Source organism: Python bivittatus, unplaced genomic scaffold (assembly GCF_059951505.1).
Source record: "Python bivittatus isolate LINGU-HERP-01145 unplaced genomic scaffold, Pbiv_v1 ctg000080_np1212, whole genome shotgun sequence".
In the NCBI taxonomy this organism is placed as follows: Eukaryota; Metazoa; Chordata; class Lepidosauria; order Squamata; family Pythonidae; genus Python; species Python bivittatus.
Genome location: NW_028277035.1, coordinates 33,991,302 through 34,007,053, shown reverse-complemented (window position 1 = coordinate 34,007,053; position 15,752 = coordinate 33,991,302). Strand labels below are relative to the sequence as shown.

The following is a 15,752-nucleotide window of genomic DNA, read 5'->3' as shown; positions in this document are numbered from 1 at the left end:
AAATTAGTAGGGCATAAGCTCTTCACTACTTTTCACTGTTTCATTCTTGTTTTCTTCTCCTTAAAACTCTCACTCAGGGTGTAGCTATGTATCCATTCCTGCTTACCACCTTTCTGCAATACATCCTGATCTTTCTAAAGAACTTATACTGTAAGCTTTGCTTTTTAACAGTTAATAATTATTATTATTTGTCATATTTATATGGCCACCCATCTCACATACAAGTGACTCTGGGCAGCATACAACAAAGCTAAAAATAATATATACAAATTATTATTATTATTATTATTATTATTATTATTATTATTATTATTATTTTCTTTAACATTATAAAAGGCACAAAACTAAAAAATAACAAATAGTAGGCAAAGAGCAGGTGTTATAATATCTTCTACAAATATGTGCATAATTACTCTTATACATTTCAGAAAATCATTTTAGAGTGTTGAAAACTATGGAAATTCCTTCTTCCTGAGGTGTTGGCTAGAAAAACTAAATGAAAAGTAAAGAGGCAGTTTTTGTCTCTATTGCTGAATGAGGAACTTGGAGATTTTGTTTTCCCTAATATACCAACCTACCTTATAGAACTTCTATCTGAGTGCTGTATATTCTTAGAATATACTAATATTTTACCCATCTCCTTGCAGCCTTCATATTCTGATATTGCAGCAAATCCAAAGGTTTTAAAATGGATGACAGAGCTTACCAAATTAAAAAAGCAAATAAAAGGTAAGTTATTCACACAAATCTTTTAAAACACATCTGCAGCTTAACTAATGATAGTTTTCATTAGGTAAACAGTTCATTATTATTTCATTCTACTTTCTAAAACAATGTTATATCTGAATAAAAATCCCTATTTTTATTAGGCAGTTTAGAAGTAACAGTTACAAAGTGAGCTTGGGTTTCATTTTTTTTCCCTTCAATATAGATGCAAAGCACAAAAGCTCAGATGAATTGATACCTCAAGCACGTCCACGAAGTAACACTCTTCCAAAAAGCTTTGGTTCATCTCTGGACCATGAAGATGAAGACAATGAAGATGATCTGCGGGTTGCTCAGAAAGAGAAGAAGCCTACAAAAGAAGTCACTGTTGAACTAATTTTAAAAAAACTGAAAGAAAAACGAATTGAAAGATGCTTGCCAGAAGATGTAAAGGTAAGCATTGTCCATGCTGCTGCACCAGAAAAGAAAATGCAAATGCAGTTGTCAAGTTCATTATCTTTTTGAATTTCCTAATACATCATTCAGTAAGTGACTTATAGTACTGACCCATGACATATTAATTTGATAGGTAAAGGTATGCATAATCTCTGTTCCACGTATAGGGCTCTGCACAAGAAAGGGAGTTTGTTTTCTTTAATGTTGGAGACAAATATTAACCTAATAGTGATTTGGAGGAGGAAGCCTCATGCAGAAGCAATTCCCTGAATGCTTTGACATTTTAGGGACAATATGCAGATCTTTCTCAATGTCTTACCTTACATATGTGGTAGGGCATAGCCATGATCTGTGTGTAGCTAACAAAGGTTAGGGCTAGCAAGATTAATTATATAATTAGATAGAGTTGTTCAAAATCACTGCAAGAATAGGAGATTATTAAACTGGACTGTCCTTAAAGATAGGAGTAGAAAAGGATTCTTGAATGGTCTGGATTACTCTGAAACCTTTGGTCTGTGATTTGGAAAGGTAACATAGATAGGTGGCATAATCAGGCACATTTTTTATTTGTATAATGACTTCTTGAAAAACAGTGGCATTTAGGGCTTAGATATATGAGTAAAGGTGGAGAAGCAATTAGGGCAAATCCGGTTCCACACATCAGACATACACACATGCACGTACCACATTTTAGAACTTTGTAGCAGCAGCAAAAAGATTATCCTTAACTGTTGTCTGCCCAGTAAAGAACTATGACAAATAAACTGAAAGTCAATCCAGACAAGATGCATTGTCAGCTGACAAGCCAATATGCAGTTTTTACACAACCTGTTCTATATCTAGCATTGCATCAAGAGCATCAATCAACTGTTATGACCAGGAATGCCTTTGTTAGAAATGTGAAAGTGCAAACAAATTGGGGAAAATCCAGCTCTTTTTCCTCTCCATTCAAAATCAAGAAAACAAAAACAAACAAAATACTCATAAAATTTATTTATTTGTTTAAATGTATTGGCCACCAAACTCCAGTGGACTCTGGGCAACGAAATAATAATGAATAATGAAATAATAAAACACTTCTTAATATTTTCTTAATAAAATGATGCATAAAATGGTTAAGAAAAATGTTTAGATATTTTTAAATGATTTTTAAAAATTGTGAAGAAGAGTTTGTGTAAAACCCCTTACAGTTTCAGATCAAAAGTGAGAAATTGTTGTAGAGAAGGTACATGAAATGCAGGTAAACATTAAAAACATTCTAAAGAGAATTCAATCAATGGATTTATAATTACTGCCTGAATAAAATAAACTTTTCAATTTTATAAATCAAACATACATTTTTGAGCACACCAAGTGACTCATATCTATAAAACGTATTCATATTTTTCCAATTTTTTCAACATTGTTTGTTAAAGACTCCCCCAATAAATGACTTCAAAATTTTCTGAGATTTTGCATTGCTAACTTTTGTCCAGTTTCAGCTGATGACAATTGACTTGGCTACAGTGATCCATGCTCTAATTTTTTCTGTTTCAGAATAACCTGCTCTCATGTAAAGTTAATCTTAAAAAACCTGGATATGGCAAGAGAATAAAATTTCAGGAATCAAAGTGACAAATCAAGAACATAAACTAAAATTATGTAACTAAAATTAGAGATGTACTCACAGTTACTCATCTAAAGAACTCTTTAGAATCAACAATTGAACATATACAATATGGGTTCAGTATCAGAATATCAGGATATAACAAGAACAAGTCATGGAACATGAAAATTATGAATATGAAAATTATCTGAAGTGGATAAGCAACATTTGCAGCAGCTTTCTTAAGAGGAAAATAATTATATTTGTTCTGGTTAGGAAGAATATCAACAATAAAACAATAGTTTATCAAGTATCAAATTATTTCAGAGTTGAAAGAGTGACAAAGACAGATAACTAATTACATCTGGGCAAACAAAAGACAGGAATAAACCTAGAATTTTGCAAGACATGACAAAATAAGATGACTTGGCTTATCAAATCTTAGATTATATTAACAAACCAGTTGTTTGACTTGGATTACAGATTGGATTATATCATCCCACAACTAGGCTACCTCTGTTGAAAGAGCAGGACTCCCAGAAGGCTTGCATAAGTGTCTTTGGTCGGATACAAACAGAAGTGTCCAGACTATCAGGGATTACTTGATTAAAAATAATGTCCTACCAGTATGGGATAATTATAGAAGAGTAAGTCCAGATTTATTGCCCCTTGCTTCAATAGTGAATACTTATTTTTATGAAAGCGAATGTACATAAAATTTGATCAGTGGAGAGATAATAATTTGTATAGAATGCAAGATTTAACCTATAAGCCAATATTAACTGTTTTGAGACTCTTTCCTTGGAATCATCAGAAATACTCTTCGTTACACTATCTCGAAATAAGTGGTATAGTTCAAAGGAATTACAAAAACAGGGTAGATGACCAACTTTGGAAAAGCTTGTTATGTAAAATTTAACACCTGCTGAGGCCTATTTATAAGTAGTTACTGAAAAATGATATAAAAATAAACAAGCCAAAGATTATATGATTAAATGAATGCAGACTTTACAGGCCAAATGATGTGCATCAATGGAAAAATTGGTACAAGATGTTTTTTCATTGATACATTACCCCAGTCTTGGTTGCCATAATAGATCATTCAAATTTTAAAAAAACTGCTGGAACTGCAGTAATCAGGTTGGATCATTTTGTCAAACTTGGTGGAAATGTCCCCAGACTCAACTACTCTGGATGTTTCACCATAAAATTGCTTGCCAGCTATTTTTGTGCTAAATATTAATAAACCTTATATATCTATTGATTATTGATTTAATTTTGACAATGGTTTTAAAGTGTTAAAGTATATCAGATCACCTTTATATGCTGTACTAATCTAATGTTACTTTGAAAATTCTCACTCAATTTTATACAGCTTGTAGATCTCTTTAAAAAATGGGGAAGTTCAGCTATGACAAAATGAGGTAGCTGTATTATTGGTTGTGCAGTCTAGAGAGTATAAACCAGTTGCACTGGTTTCAATTTATCCTGAAGATACCTTAAAATTGTTTTGAACTCTGAAGCCAGAAGAAGCGTGGAGCCAGAAGAACTGAAAAGCCTTGAGCTTTCTTGTCACTTTTACTTAGGCTAGGTTGATGGGTACATAGCATCAGGGTCTTTTCTGTACTAGCATACTGAGTTTGGAATCCCTAGCATTATCCCTAATGATGTGTAGACATTTTCATGTCAAGAATGTTAGTGTTTTGAGAGAGTTTTTAAAGCCTCTAAATGGATTTTAATATTTCAGATTGTTTTAAATACTGTAATGTTTTGCATTGCCTTTTTTCCTCCTGTTGGGAAACTTTTCTACATTGCTTCAAGAAGTTCAGATGGGAAGAAAAACTGTTATAAATATTTTCAGTGGTAATCTCTTATTCAGTGCAGCCATTTCATTTTTATTATTTTAGCTCCACAAGCAAGTATAAAAACAAAAATGGATATAGGATAAGACACTTTCATTTCTCTCATTATAGAAAATGACAAAAGACCATTTGGCAGAAGAAAAAACATCACTCCAAAAAAGTCTCCTGTACTATGAAAGTCAGCATGGACGTCCGGTAATATTTCATACTTCCCCCCCCCCCGCCTTTCTAACATTATTTAAAATACTGTTGACATCATCATGCAGAATCACTGAACACTTGCCCCAAATGTTTCTTCAAATAGCTTGTAGACCGAAGGAATTACTGTGTTGGAGACCAAAGAATAAATAGGATTGAATGCTTCAAACAGCTTAGCAATAGAATTCTGATAATTAAACTGCCAAGCAAAAACGCACATGACCATGACAGACTTACAGTGTCACTTCCCATTCAGTTGTCAAGCGAGACATCACGATTACTGCTGGCTTCTCCATTGATTCTGCTTGGAGGAAGCTGGTTGTGAAGAGTACAAATGGCAATCGTGATTGTAGGACGCTGCAATGGTTGTAAATGCCTGCCAGTTGCATAGTGCCTGAATGTTGATCACATGACCACAGAGACACTGTAACAGTCGTAAATGGGAGGACTGGTCGTAAAGTTACTTTTTCAGCACCGTTGTAACTTCAAATGGTTGCTAAACAGGGTAATCATTAAGCGAAGTCTACCTATACCTGATTTGCATCACCCAGACTGCATCAGCTATACAACACCTAAATAACACTGCATGTAATGGGTTTTTTCTAAAACTGAGTTTTAAAATAATTTCTTTTTGAAAGTATCTCTACATTCTATCTAGAAAATGGTGGAATTAATAATGGAATTACTTAGGCTCCTGTACATTTCTTTATAAAGCAATTCAGAATTATAATAAAGCTTGCTTGGTAATAGAGGTCAGTTAACAGCTCTGATAATTATTATGTATAGAAAAAATGAGGGGAGATTTACTGTCTTGCTTTCCTGGAGAAATAGTTAGAGGTAAGTATGAATTAATAAATACATTCTTTTCAGCAGAAGCAACATTCATTAGCAATATGCTTTGACTATTTTTATATTTTTTATGGAAGAATGAAAGTTCTCCACTTATTTTTACTAAGATTAATGATTTTGCCTAAAATGCTTGAGAAATGTCCTTTCTCTTTAAAAGTGTCATCAGCTAACATGTGAGGGGGGGCAGGACTTGAGAATGTTGTTGTAGCAAAGAATGCATGCTGCCGGAAACAAGGATTTTTGCTACCTAATTTTGATGGAACAGTCTGGAGACAAACTGGTACTGCAAAAGAAGTGCATGGGCATTGGAAGTGCCAGTTGCTTACTACTGCATTAGATAGGCACCTGATAGGTGACTACTTTCTGATAATGCAACTACACATGACAGATTTTGTCTTGCAAGGACCACTCATAGGTAAGGATTGAGCAGTTAGCTTTTCATTTTTAGTAAATAAGTCACCTTGCCCTTCTTATCCCTGTGGCTTTTATTTTCCACTTTACGCCTGCTGTTTTTCCTTTCAAGCCCAGTTTGTACCCTGTTTTATTCTGTATGATTTAGTTTTGCCATTGTTATAATACTCAGTATTAAGGTAAGTCCATTTTTTTTTCATTTTGTGTTCGATTTCTTTTTTCATTCAGGTTTCCAGAGAAGACAGACATATAGTTAAACCCCTCTATGACAGATACCGGCTTGTGAAACAAATGTTAACCCGAGCAAGTATTACTCCCATTCTTGTGAGTATAGAATCTGTTTTTTGTACATTTTCTGTTTGGAGTTGACTTGCCCCAGTAACTTGTTTTGCACTGATTTTTTTGTTCTAATCTACTTCATAATGACTATAATATTTCTAATTCTGAAATCTTGATTCTTAATTTTACTTGGTCATTGGTTGTGGATAACTAATCTCTAAATTAACTCCAACCTTCAATTTATTTGTCTTAGATCATATTTGGTAAATGTTAAGATCATATTTCACTGTTGCTTCCATTCATCAACAAATGTTTGATTATACTTTCAAGTGGCTTTGATATTTGATATTTGGAAGCGAAGATGTTTTCTCTGGTAAACTGGTATGATGACTTCAATATATTTGGAATGCTTAGAACATTAATACCATGTAAGGTACCATGAAGTAGCCATTTAGGCCATCAACTCTAACTTCCATACTCAGCATATCTTTGAAGATTAAGGGGTAATGTGCTATCTCTCGCCGTTATGGCACATACTCCCCTAAATTCGAAGATCTGTCACCTATTCTCCAGTATCTCTCAAAGACAATTCATAAAGATTTTCCCAGAGAATTGGTTCATTTAGCACCCAGATGCAATGAATATGGCCCAAGAGATTTAAACTCAAACATGTTTCAAATCCCAAATCCTGCGTTTCTGAGTTGTCTAGTGGAATACATAGCTCTTGCTGGAGAAGACTGATCCCAGACAGGCCTTAAATAGCTGTTCACGTTTTGTCGTCCACTGAGTAGCTACCATGCTGATCCTTTTTTACTTTGCACGTAACTAGAGAAGCCTTTTTTGTTGTTGTTACTACCAACCTTACCTTTGCCATCCTCAATCTGAGCTTTATGGTTCATGACACAATCTCTGTAGTTCCATGTTACCTTTATGTTTTCTTCTTTGATCATCTGTCTGTTCTACTCCTCTTTGTTTCATCTTTATTTAATGTCTTTTGCACTTACATTGCCTTTTCCTCATTGGCATTGCTTGCAGTTATGCTTTTAGTATCGTTTTTAAGTAACTCCCACCTATCACAAGCTCCATTTTATTACTTTCTGTTGCTATGGAATTTCACTTATCATTGCTCTGAGCTTACTAAAATCCAGTTTTTAAAGGTCTAAGATATTTGTTCAACTACACTTCATTTTAATTGACCTTGCAATCAGGAACTTTAGCATTACATGTCACTATCCCACAAAAAAGGCTAGGGTTAAGTGAGAGAGAGCTGTTCCTCTTTTGCTTTCTTCCATCTTCTGAAGGATAAAGTTGTCAGCAAGTCAGAAAATTGCCTCCTAATAGATGTTATGATAATGAAAGTCCTCCATTATTACTCTTTCATGCCTCTTTAAAAGATTATCATATTGCTTTTGGAAAACATTACATGCATCTTTTTGAGTGGGTGGGAGATATTATGCACTTACTACAGTATTGCTTTTATTCATTTCTCCAATTACTTTAAGCTAAATAGAGGCTCTCTACGGTATTGCCAAGTTCCATTTGCTGTGTGGATATTTTAACATACAGTTAAAATCCTTTCTTTCTGTTGCTTCTGTTCTTTTGAATAAACTGTATTCTTCAGTTGATATATTCCAGTGACCAGATTTCTGTTATATCTATTAAATTGTATTTGCTTTCCTGTATTAAGAAGTCAAATTCCTTTTGAACTCTTATACTTTATTTCCCATACTCTTGAGCATTAGTGTATAGACAACACATGTTTGAGTCAATATTCTTTATTTTCACTTTATCCTGGCAATAAAAACAGTGAAGGTAGAATTTCCATATGTTTCAGAAAAATTAGGTAAATAGAAATTTAAAGCGTTATCATCTTTTGATTATATTTCAGGGATCGCCATCAACTAAAAGGCGTAGCCAGATGTTACAACCTATCATAGAAGGAGAAACAGCCCATTTCTTTGAAGAAATTAAGGTATTTTATCTGTCCAAAGATGACTGTGGCATCAGTGTTTAGCAAAGAAAAAGGAAGCAAAAATGTCATTACTATGACAAATAGTCTTTGTGTGGTCCAGCCCTTTTTGGATTAGAGCATTTAAATAGGAACCAGATTATACATTTATACATAATTTTCTTTACAAAAACTATTTTAGCCTCATATCTGTTAAATTCATATGCATGCCATAAATATATTTTAAAATATACTTCAGTTTGAAATGCATTCCTTGACTTTAGAATTAACACATTCAGAAAAAAAGCACTTGTTCTCAAACTACCCCCAGATCAGATGACAAATATGTGATCTAAATAACACCACCAGACATACTTGGATGTATATAAATTGATAGTTGAGGTAAAAAAAGGAGCAGGAGGACCTTGCCACTGGGACTCATGCCCTTGGCGCCATCCACTTAGATTGCTGCAACACAATCTACATGGGGCTGGGGTTGAAGAGCAGTCGGAAGCTGCCGTTGGTTCAGAGGGCAGTGGCCCGTGTGCTAGTTGATGTTCACTGGCGGGAGCACAACCAGCCCTGCACTAGTTGCCAGTGGACTTCTGGGCAGTTTAAAATGCTGGCACTTACCTATAGAGCTATATGCTGCCTGGCACCTACTTATCTGCTGTACTGCATTCTCTCAAAGGAATTGGGCTGGCCAGTTCGATCTACTTAGAAAAAACTTGTCCCTCATCTTCCTTTAGTTATAGTTTGGTTTGGTTAATTTAACTTTGTTCATGTTTTTTATTAGTTTATGGACCAAAGATTATGGACTTTTTGTTTATTTTATGTTATTTCTTATGTGTAAACTGCTGAGAATCCTTAGGGATTTGGCACTCTATAAATATAATGAATAAATCAGTAATAAAACTGTGTGCTTATATTTAAGTTGTCCCATATAAAGAGTTGCTTTGGTGACATCTCTGGCCTTCTCCAGTATTATTGGCCAGAATCTGAAAAATGATTGTTAACCCAATGTTATTTACACAGAGGATGAGATACAGATAGTCCCCAGTTTAAGAACAAGTTCCATTCCTATGGTCTGTCCTTAAGTCGAATTTGTATGTACCCAGAACAGCATTATTGTATAATACTTTATAAGTAGTATTATGTAATGAACTTGAGCCATTTTGTATTTAACTCGAATCATTGTGTATTTAACTTGATTTTTGGTACAGTAGGCTCCATTCTTAACTATGGGCCATCCTTAAACCAGGTGTTCTTAACCCAGGGATTATCTGTACTGTAACATGAAATCTTATTGATCTCCGATTCAATATCCTCTCTGGACCTTGATCTTGGGGGTTGTTAATATAAATGACCATGTATCTAGGATAACATAGCTTCTATAAAGTCTGTAACAGTAGGAGACCTGCAGATGCCTGAGTTTGTGTCAGTCTTGCATAGGGAAAAAATATTCATTTCTTGCCCTTTTGACAATTTCATTATCTTTAAAAAGGAAGATTACTGTTATTTAGATTATGAGTATAATAAAGATGCATGTACTAGGGATTCCTCCCTTACATGGAGTTGTTGTTCAGTCGTTAAGTCGTGTCCGACTCTTCATGACCCCATGAACCATATTGCGCCAGGCCTTCCTGTCCTTCACTGCCTCCCTGAGTTTGCTCAGTTTCATGCTCATGAAATAACATGGAGTTATTTTTTGTGAATTCCCTTATTTAATATCTTTAATATTAAATTATTATTTATTAAAATATTATTATTTAATATCTTTACAAATGACTTTCCCTACAGGATACTTGAAGTATTTAATTATATATTTATTTGTACCAATTCTCTAAAAATTAATTTTATAATAGGTACATTATAGTATTACTAAAACATTTTTTGGAAAAAGATTTTAAATAATTTCTTAGATTGTTCCTATTTACACCCACAATTATGTTATACTTTATAGTGCTTTTGGACTAAACTATCATGAAACACTGAACCATAAAAAAAGACTACAACAGCAAATGATTTTTCCCATTCTTTTACTGCACACTGCTGTTCCCATTGTTTGTGTTTCCCAGGGTGCTAGAACCAATAATACATGTACTGTTGCTTTTAACAATAGACTTCACATTAACACCCACACAATTCTGAACCATAAGTTGCCATAGAAACATAAGTATGACTATATCTGCAGAAGTAGCAGTATTTTTTAAAAATATGGCTCATTACTTGAATGCTTAAAACTTTTATTGTTTTAAGGAAGAGGAAGAAGATGGTGATATGTCTTCAGAATTGACTGATGTCTTAAAATCCAGTGCCCAAACACATCCCACTGCTACTAGCCCTGTTGAAAACTCAGAATCTGATGTTGAGGAGAGTCAAGAGAAATTGACTCGAGAGCTTCGACTTTCTAGTATCCGTGCAGCTTCCATGTAAGTAAATATGACATTGTAAATGCTAAACAAATGTAGCTACTGCTTATTTTTAAAATAAAATAATTTGTGGATTCTGATCAGATCCGAAATAGATCAGTGATGTGCAAAATGTTACACTGCAAGATCAAAACGGGCCATTCTGACCTGTCCAGAAAAGTGTCTAATCCTAACACTGGCTGTTTTGATATCAGAAAACTTGTTGAACATTTTGCATACCCCTTCAATGAAGGTCAGAAGTTTCCTGAAATGTAATTCTAGCTTTATCACTTAATCACTTCAGCAGAGTAATTACATTTAGTTTTCTTTATCTGAATTATTAGCAAGAGAATAGGTTAAAGAAATACATAAATTCCTTTATGAGACAAACTTCTGAAAAAGAATCAGTCATCTAATTAAAGTTGTGCTTCTTTAGTGGATGGGCCATTCATGATGGTATTGATCAGCCAGAGTATTTTCTTACAATGTGTTTCTAGGCCTGAATTATTAGAACAACTTTGGAAAGCCAGAGGTGAAAAAAAGAAATTGCGCAAAACCCTACGGGAATTTGAAGAAGGATTTTATCAGCAGAATGGGAGGTCAGTTTAATATATAAAACTGATTATCCTAGATTTGCATTGTTAATGAAAACAAAAGTAGAAAGACAGTTGTCTTAATTGAAGGCATTAGTTTTGCTGGGTGCTATTTAGTGAGAATTAAAACATAACACTTTTTAAAATTGAATTAATAATCATATTATTTTATTTATATGTATTTTAATTAAAAATCAAAATCTAATGTTGAGTACATGTTAGTACCCATTTGAAATAGAAATGTCATATTTTTTCAGAGACAGATTATATATGAGACTGGGTTAAGTTTCTTTGATCATATCAAAGACTACATAATTAGAATTTATTGGATTTCTAACTTGTCTTCTATAAACCAGAGCAATCAAACTGACAAGAATAAAATGCACACTGTAAAAAAAAAATTAAAAACATACATTAAACTAATGTAAATGTAAGTAACAGTTAAAAGGCTTTTGGAAAAAAGAAAAAGCATCTTGGCTGCTCTTGTAAAGGGGTTTAAAATGATGGCTATGTGCAGCTCCCCCCAAAATGCAGTCCATGAATTGGGAGTAATAATGGAAGTCCCTCTCCCATGTGCCAAAGAAACAACTTCTGGCAACACAGCCATCTTCAGAATAGCTTGTCCTACAGATCTTAACAGATCTTAACATAATGAGAGAGGCAGTCACTCATATAATCAGATTCTAAATCATTTTGGCAAACGTTAATGCCAATACATGTAATTGTGGTTGTAAGCATTCTGCAAACCAGTGTAGACCTTGCAATCCAGATGTCATATAGTTTAGTAGTCTAAGTTGCTGCATTTTGCAGTAGTTGCAATCTCTGGACACTTTTAAAGGTGGACTCACTTTGAGTATGTTGCATTAGCCAAGGTGAAATATAACAAAAGCAAAAATAGTTTTCCAAATCTAACCAGTTTAGAAATGGATATAGCTACTGCACTAAACATAATTGTGCAAATGTACTTCTGGTGCAGCTGTCACCTGTGAATCCAGTGACAGCTGAAAATCAGGACTGCAGATGTACTTCTTCAAGGGGAATGCAACCCGCATCCCAAACAGGTTGAATCTGTTCTCTTGAGACCGGTTTCTTATTGACCAACAATAATTACTTGTTGTTGTTGTTGTTCAGTTGTTAAGTCGTATCTGACTCTTCATGACCTCATGAACCATATTGCGCCAGGCCTTCCTGTCCTTCACTGCCTCCCTGAGTTTGCTCAGTTTCATGCTCATTGCTTCAGTGATGCTATCTAACCATCTCATCCTCTGCCGTCCTCTTCTCCTTTTGCCTTCAATCTTTCCCAGCATCAGGGTCTTTTCCAAAGAGTCCTCTCTTCGCATTAGGTGACCAAAGTATCTGAGCTTGAGCTTCATTATCAGTCCTTCCAATGAGCAATCAGGGTTGATTTCCTTTAAGATTGACTGGTTTGACCTCCTAGCAGTCCAGGGGACTCTTAAGAGTCTTCTCCAGCACCACAGTTCAAAGGCATCAATTCTTCGGCACTCAGCCTTCTTTATGGTCCAGCTCTGTACATTACTACTGGAAAAACCATAGCTTTGACTATGCAGATCTTTGTTGGCAAGGTGACATCTCTGCTTTTTAATATGCTATCTAGGTTTGCCATAGCTTTCCTCCCAAGGAGCAAGCGTCTTTTAATTTCATGGCTGCAGTCTCCGTCTGCGGTGATCTTGGAGCCCAAATAAATGAAGTCTGTTACTGCTTCCATTTCTACCCCTTCTATTTTCCAGGAATTAATGGGTCCAGATGCCATGATCTTAGTTTTTTTAATGTTGAATTTCAAGCCAGCTTTTGCAGTCTCCTCCTTCACCCTCATCAAGAGGCCCTTTAGTTCTTCTTCACTTTCTGCCATTAGGGTGGTATCGTCTTCATATCTGAGATTATTGATGATTCTCCCTGCAATCTTAATTCCGGCTTGTGATTCTTCCAACCTGGCATTTCTCATGATGTACTCTGCATATAGGTTAAATAAGCAGGGTGACAGTATACAGCCTTGTCGTACTCCTTTCCCTATTTTGAACCAATCGGTTGTTCCGTGACTGGTTCTAACTGTTGCTTCTTGGCCCGCATACAGATTTCTCAGGAGACAGGTAAGATGGTCTGGTACCCCCATCTCTTTAAGAATTTGCCACAGTTTGTTGTGATCCACACAATCGAAGGCTTTTGCATAGTCAATGAAGCAGAAGTAGATGTTTTTCTGGAACTCTCGTGCTTTCTCCATGATCCAGCGAATGTTGGCGATTTGATCTCTAGTTCCTCTGCCTCTTCGAAACCCAGCTTGTACATCCGGTAGTTCTCGGTTCACGTACTGCTGAAGCCTAGCTTGTAGGATTTTGAGCATAACCTTGCTAGCATGTGAAATGAGTGCAATTCTGCGACAGTTTGAGCATTCTTTGGCATTGCCCTTCTTTGGAATTGGAACGTAAACTGACCTTTTCCAATCCCGTGGCCACTGTTGCGTTTTCCAAACTTGCTGGCATATTGAGTGCAGCACTTTAACAGCATCATCTTTTAGTATTTTAAATAACTCAGCTGGAATACTGTCATCTCCACTAGCTTTGTTGTTAGCAATGCTTCCTAAGGCCCACTTGACTTCACTCTCTAGGATGTCTGGCTCAAGGTCAGTGACCACACCAGCATGGACATCAGGAACATTAAGATCTTTCTTGTATAGTTCTTCTGTGTATTCTTGCCACCTCTTCTTAATCTCTTCTGCTTCTGTTAGGTCCCTGCCTTTTTTGACCTTTATCATGCCCATCTTTGCACTAAACGTTCCTTTGATATCTCCAATTTTCTTGAAGAGATCTCTAGTCTTCCCCATTCTATTGTTTTCCTCGATTTCTTTGCACTGTTCATTTAAGAAGGCCTTCTTATCTCTCCTTGCTATTCTCTGGAAATCTGCATTCAGTTGCTTATATCTTTCCCTTTCACCCTTGCTTTTCACATTCCTTCTTTCCACAGCTATTTGTAATGCCTCATCAGACAGCCATTTTGCTTTCTTGCATTTCTTTTTCCTTGGGATGGTTTTAGTTGCTGCCTCCTGTACAATGTTACAGACCTCCGTCCATAGTTCTTCAGGCACTCTGTCTACCAAATCTAATCCTCTAAACCTATTCATCACCTTCACTGTGTACTCACAAGGAATATGATCTAAGTCATACCTGAGTGGTCTAGTGGTTTTCCCTACATTCTTCAATTTAAGCCTAAATTTTGCAATAAGAAGCTCATGATCTGAGCCACAGTCAGCTCCTGGTCTTGTTTTTGCTGTCTGTATAGAGCTTCTCCATCTTTGGCTGCAAAGTATATAATCAATCTGGTTTCGGTATTGACCATCTGGTGATGTCCATGTGTAGAGTCGTCTCTTGTGTTGTTGGAAAAGAGTGTTTGCTATGACTAGCTTGTTCTCTTGACAGAACTCTATTAGCTTTTTCCCTGCTTCATTTTGTGTTCCAAGGCCAAACTTGCCTGTTATTCCAATTACTCCTTGACTTCCTACTTTAGCATTCCAATCCCCTATGATGAAAAGGACATCTTTTTTTGGTGCTAGTTCTAGAAGGTGTTGTAGGTCTTCTTAGAACCGGTCAACTTCAGCTTCTTCGGCATCAGTGGTTGGGGCATAGACTTGGATTACTGTGATGTTGAATGGTTTGCCTTGGATACGCACTGAGATCATTCTGTCGTTTTTGAGGTTGTACCCCATTACTGCCTTTCCCACTCTCTTATTGACTATGAGTGCAACTCCATTTCTTCTAAGGGTTTCTTGGCCACAGTAGTAGATATAATGGTCACCTGAATTAAATTCACCCATTCCCGTCCATTTCAGTTCGCTGATTCCCAAGATGTCGATGTTCAATCTTGTCATCTCATGTTTGACCACATCCAGCTTGCCTTGGTTCATAGATCTTACATTCCAGGTACCTATACAATATTGTTCTTTACAGCATCGGACCTTCTTTTCGCTTCCAGATACATCCACAGCTGAATGTCCTTTCGGCTTTGGCCCAGCCGCTTCACTCTTTCTGGAGCTACTTGGAATTGCCCTCCGCTCTTCCCCAGTAGCATATTGGACACCTTCCGACCTGAGGGGCTCATCTTCCGGCATCATATCTTTTAGCCTTTTAACATTGTCCATGGGGTTTTCTTGGCAAGGATACTGGAGTGGGTTGCCATTTCCTTCTCCAGTGGACCACATTTTGTCAGAACTCTCTGTCATGACCTGTCCGTCTTGGGTGGCCCTGCATGGTATAGCTCATGGCTTCACTGAGTTACGCAAGCCCCTTCGCCACGACCAGCCCATGATGCAGCATAGGCAACTTTTAATGATACTGATTGCTTCTTTGAATTAGGTGGCAGTAGAGCTAGGTATCATAGGGATATGGATAATAACCCATTCCACAGCTTGGAATGATCTTCCTGGAGTTTCATGTAGATGTTGAA

General features: G+C 36.0%; 1 protein-coding gene across 4 annotated transcripts in view; it reads left to right on the top strand.

Moving 5' to 3' along the window:
- Window positions 1-15,752, top strand: part of FAM13B (family with sequence similarity 13 member B) — a 76,523-nt gene that overhangs the window by 53,718 nt on the left and 7,053 nt on the right. For 3 of the 4 annotated variants that reach the window (XM_088133801.1, XM_088133799.1, XM_088133798.1), the window contains 7 exons: window positions 648-729; window positions 932-1,158; window positions 4,720-4,803; window positions 6,295-6,390; window positions 8,234-8,317; window positions 10,553-10,725; window positions 11,202-11,303. In XM_088133801.1, coding sequence (XP_087989927.1) covers window positions 648-729; window positions 932-1,158; window positions 4,720-4,803; window positions 6,295-6,390; window positions 8,234-8,317; window positions 10,553-10,725; window positions 11,202-11,303 — 848 coding nt within the window. The remainder of the gene's footprint in view (window positions 1-647; window positions 730-931; window positions 1,159-4,719; window positions 4,804-6,294; window positions 6,391-8,233; window positions 8,318-10,552; window positions 10,726-11,201; window positions 11,304-15,752) is intronic. The other variant, XM_088133800.1, reaches the window with a different exon arrangement.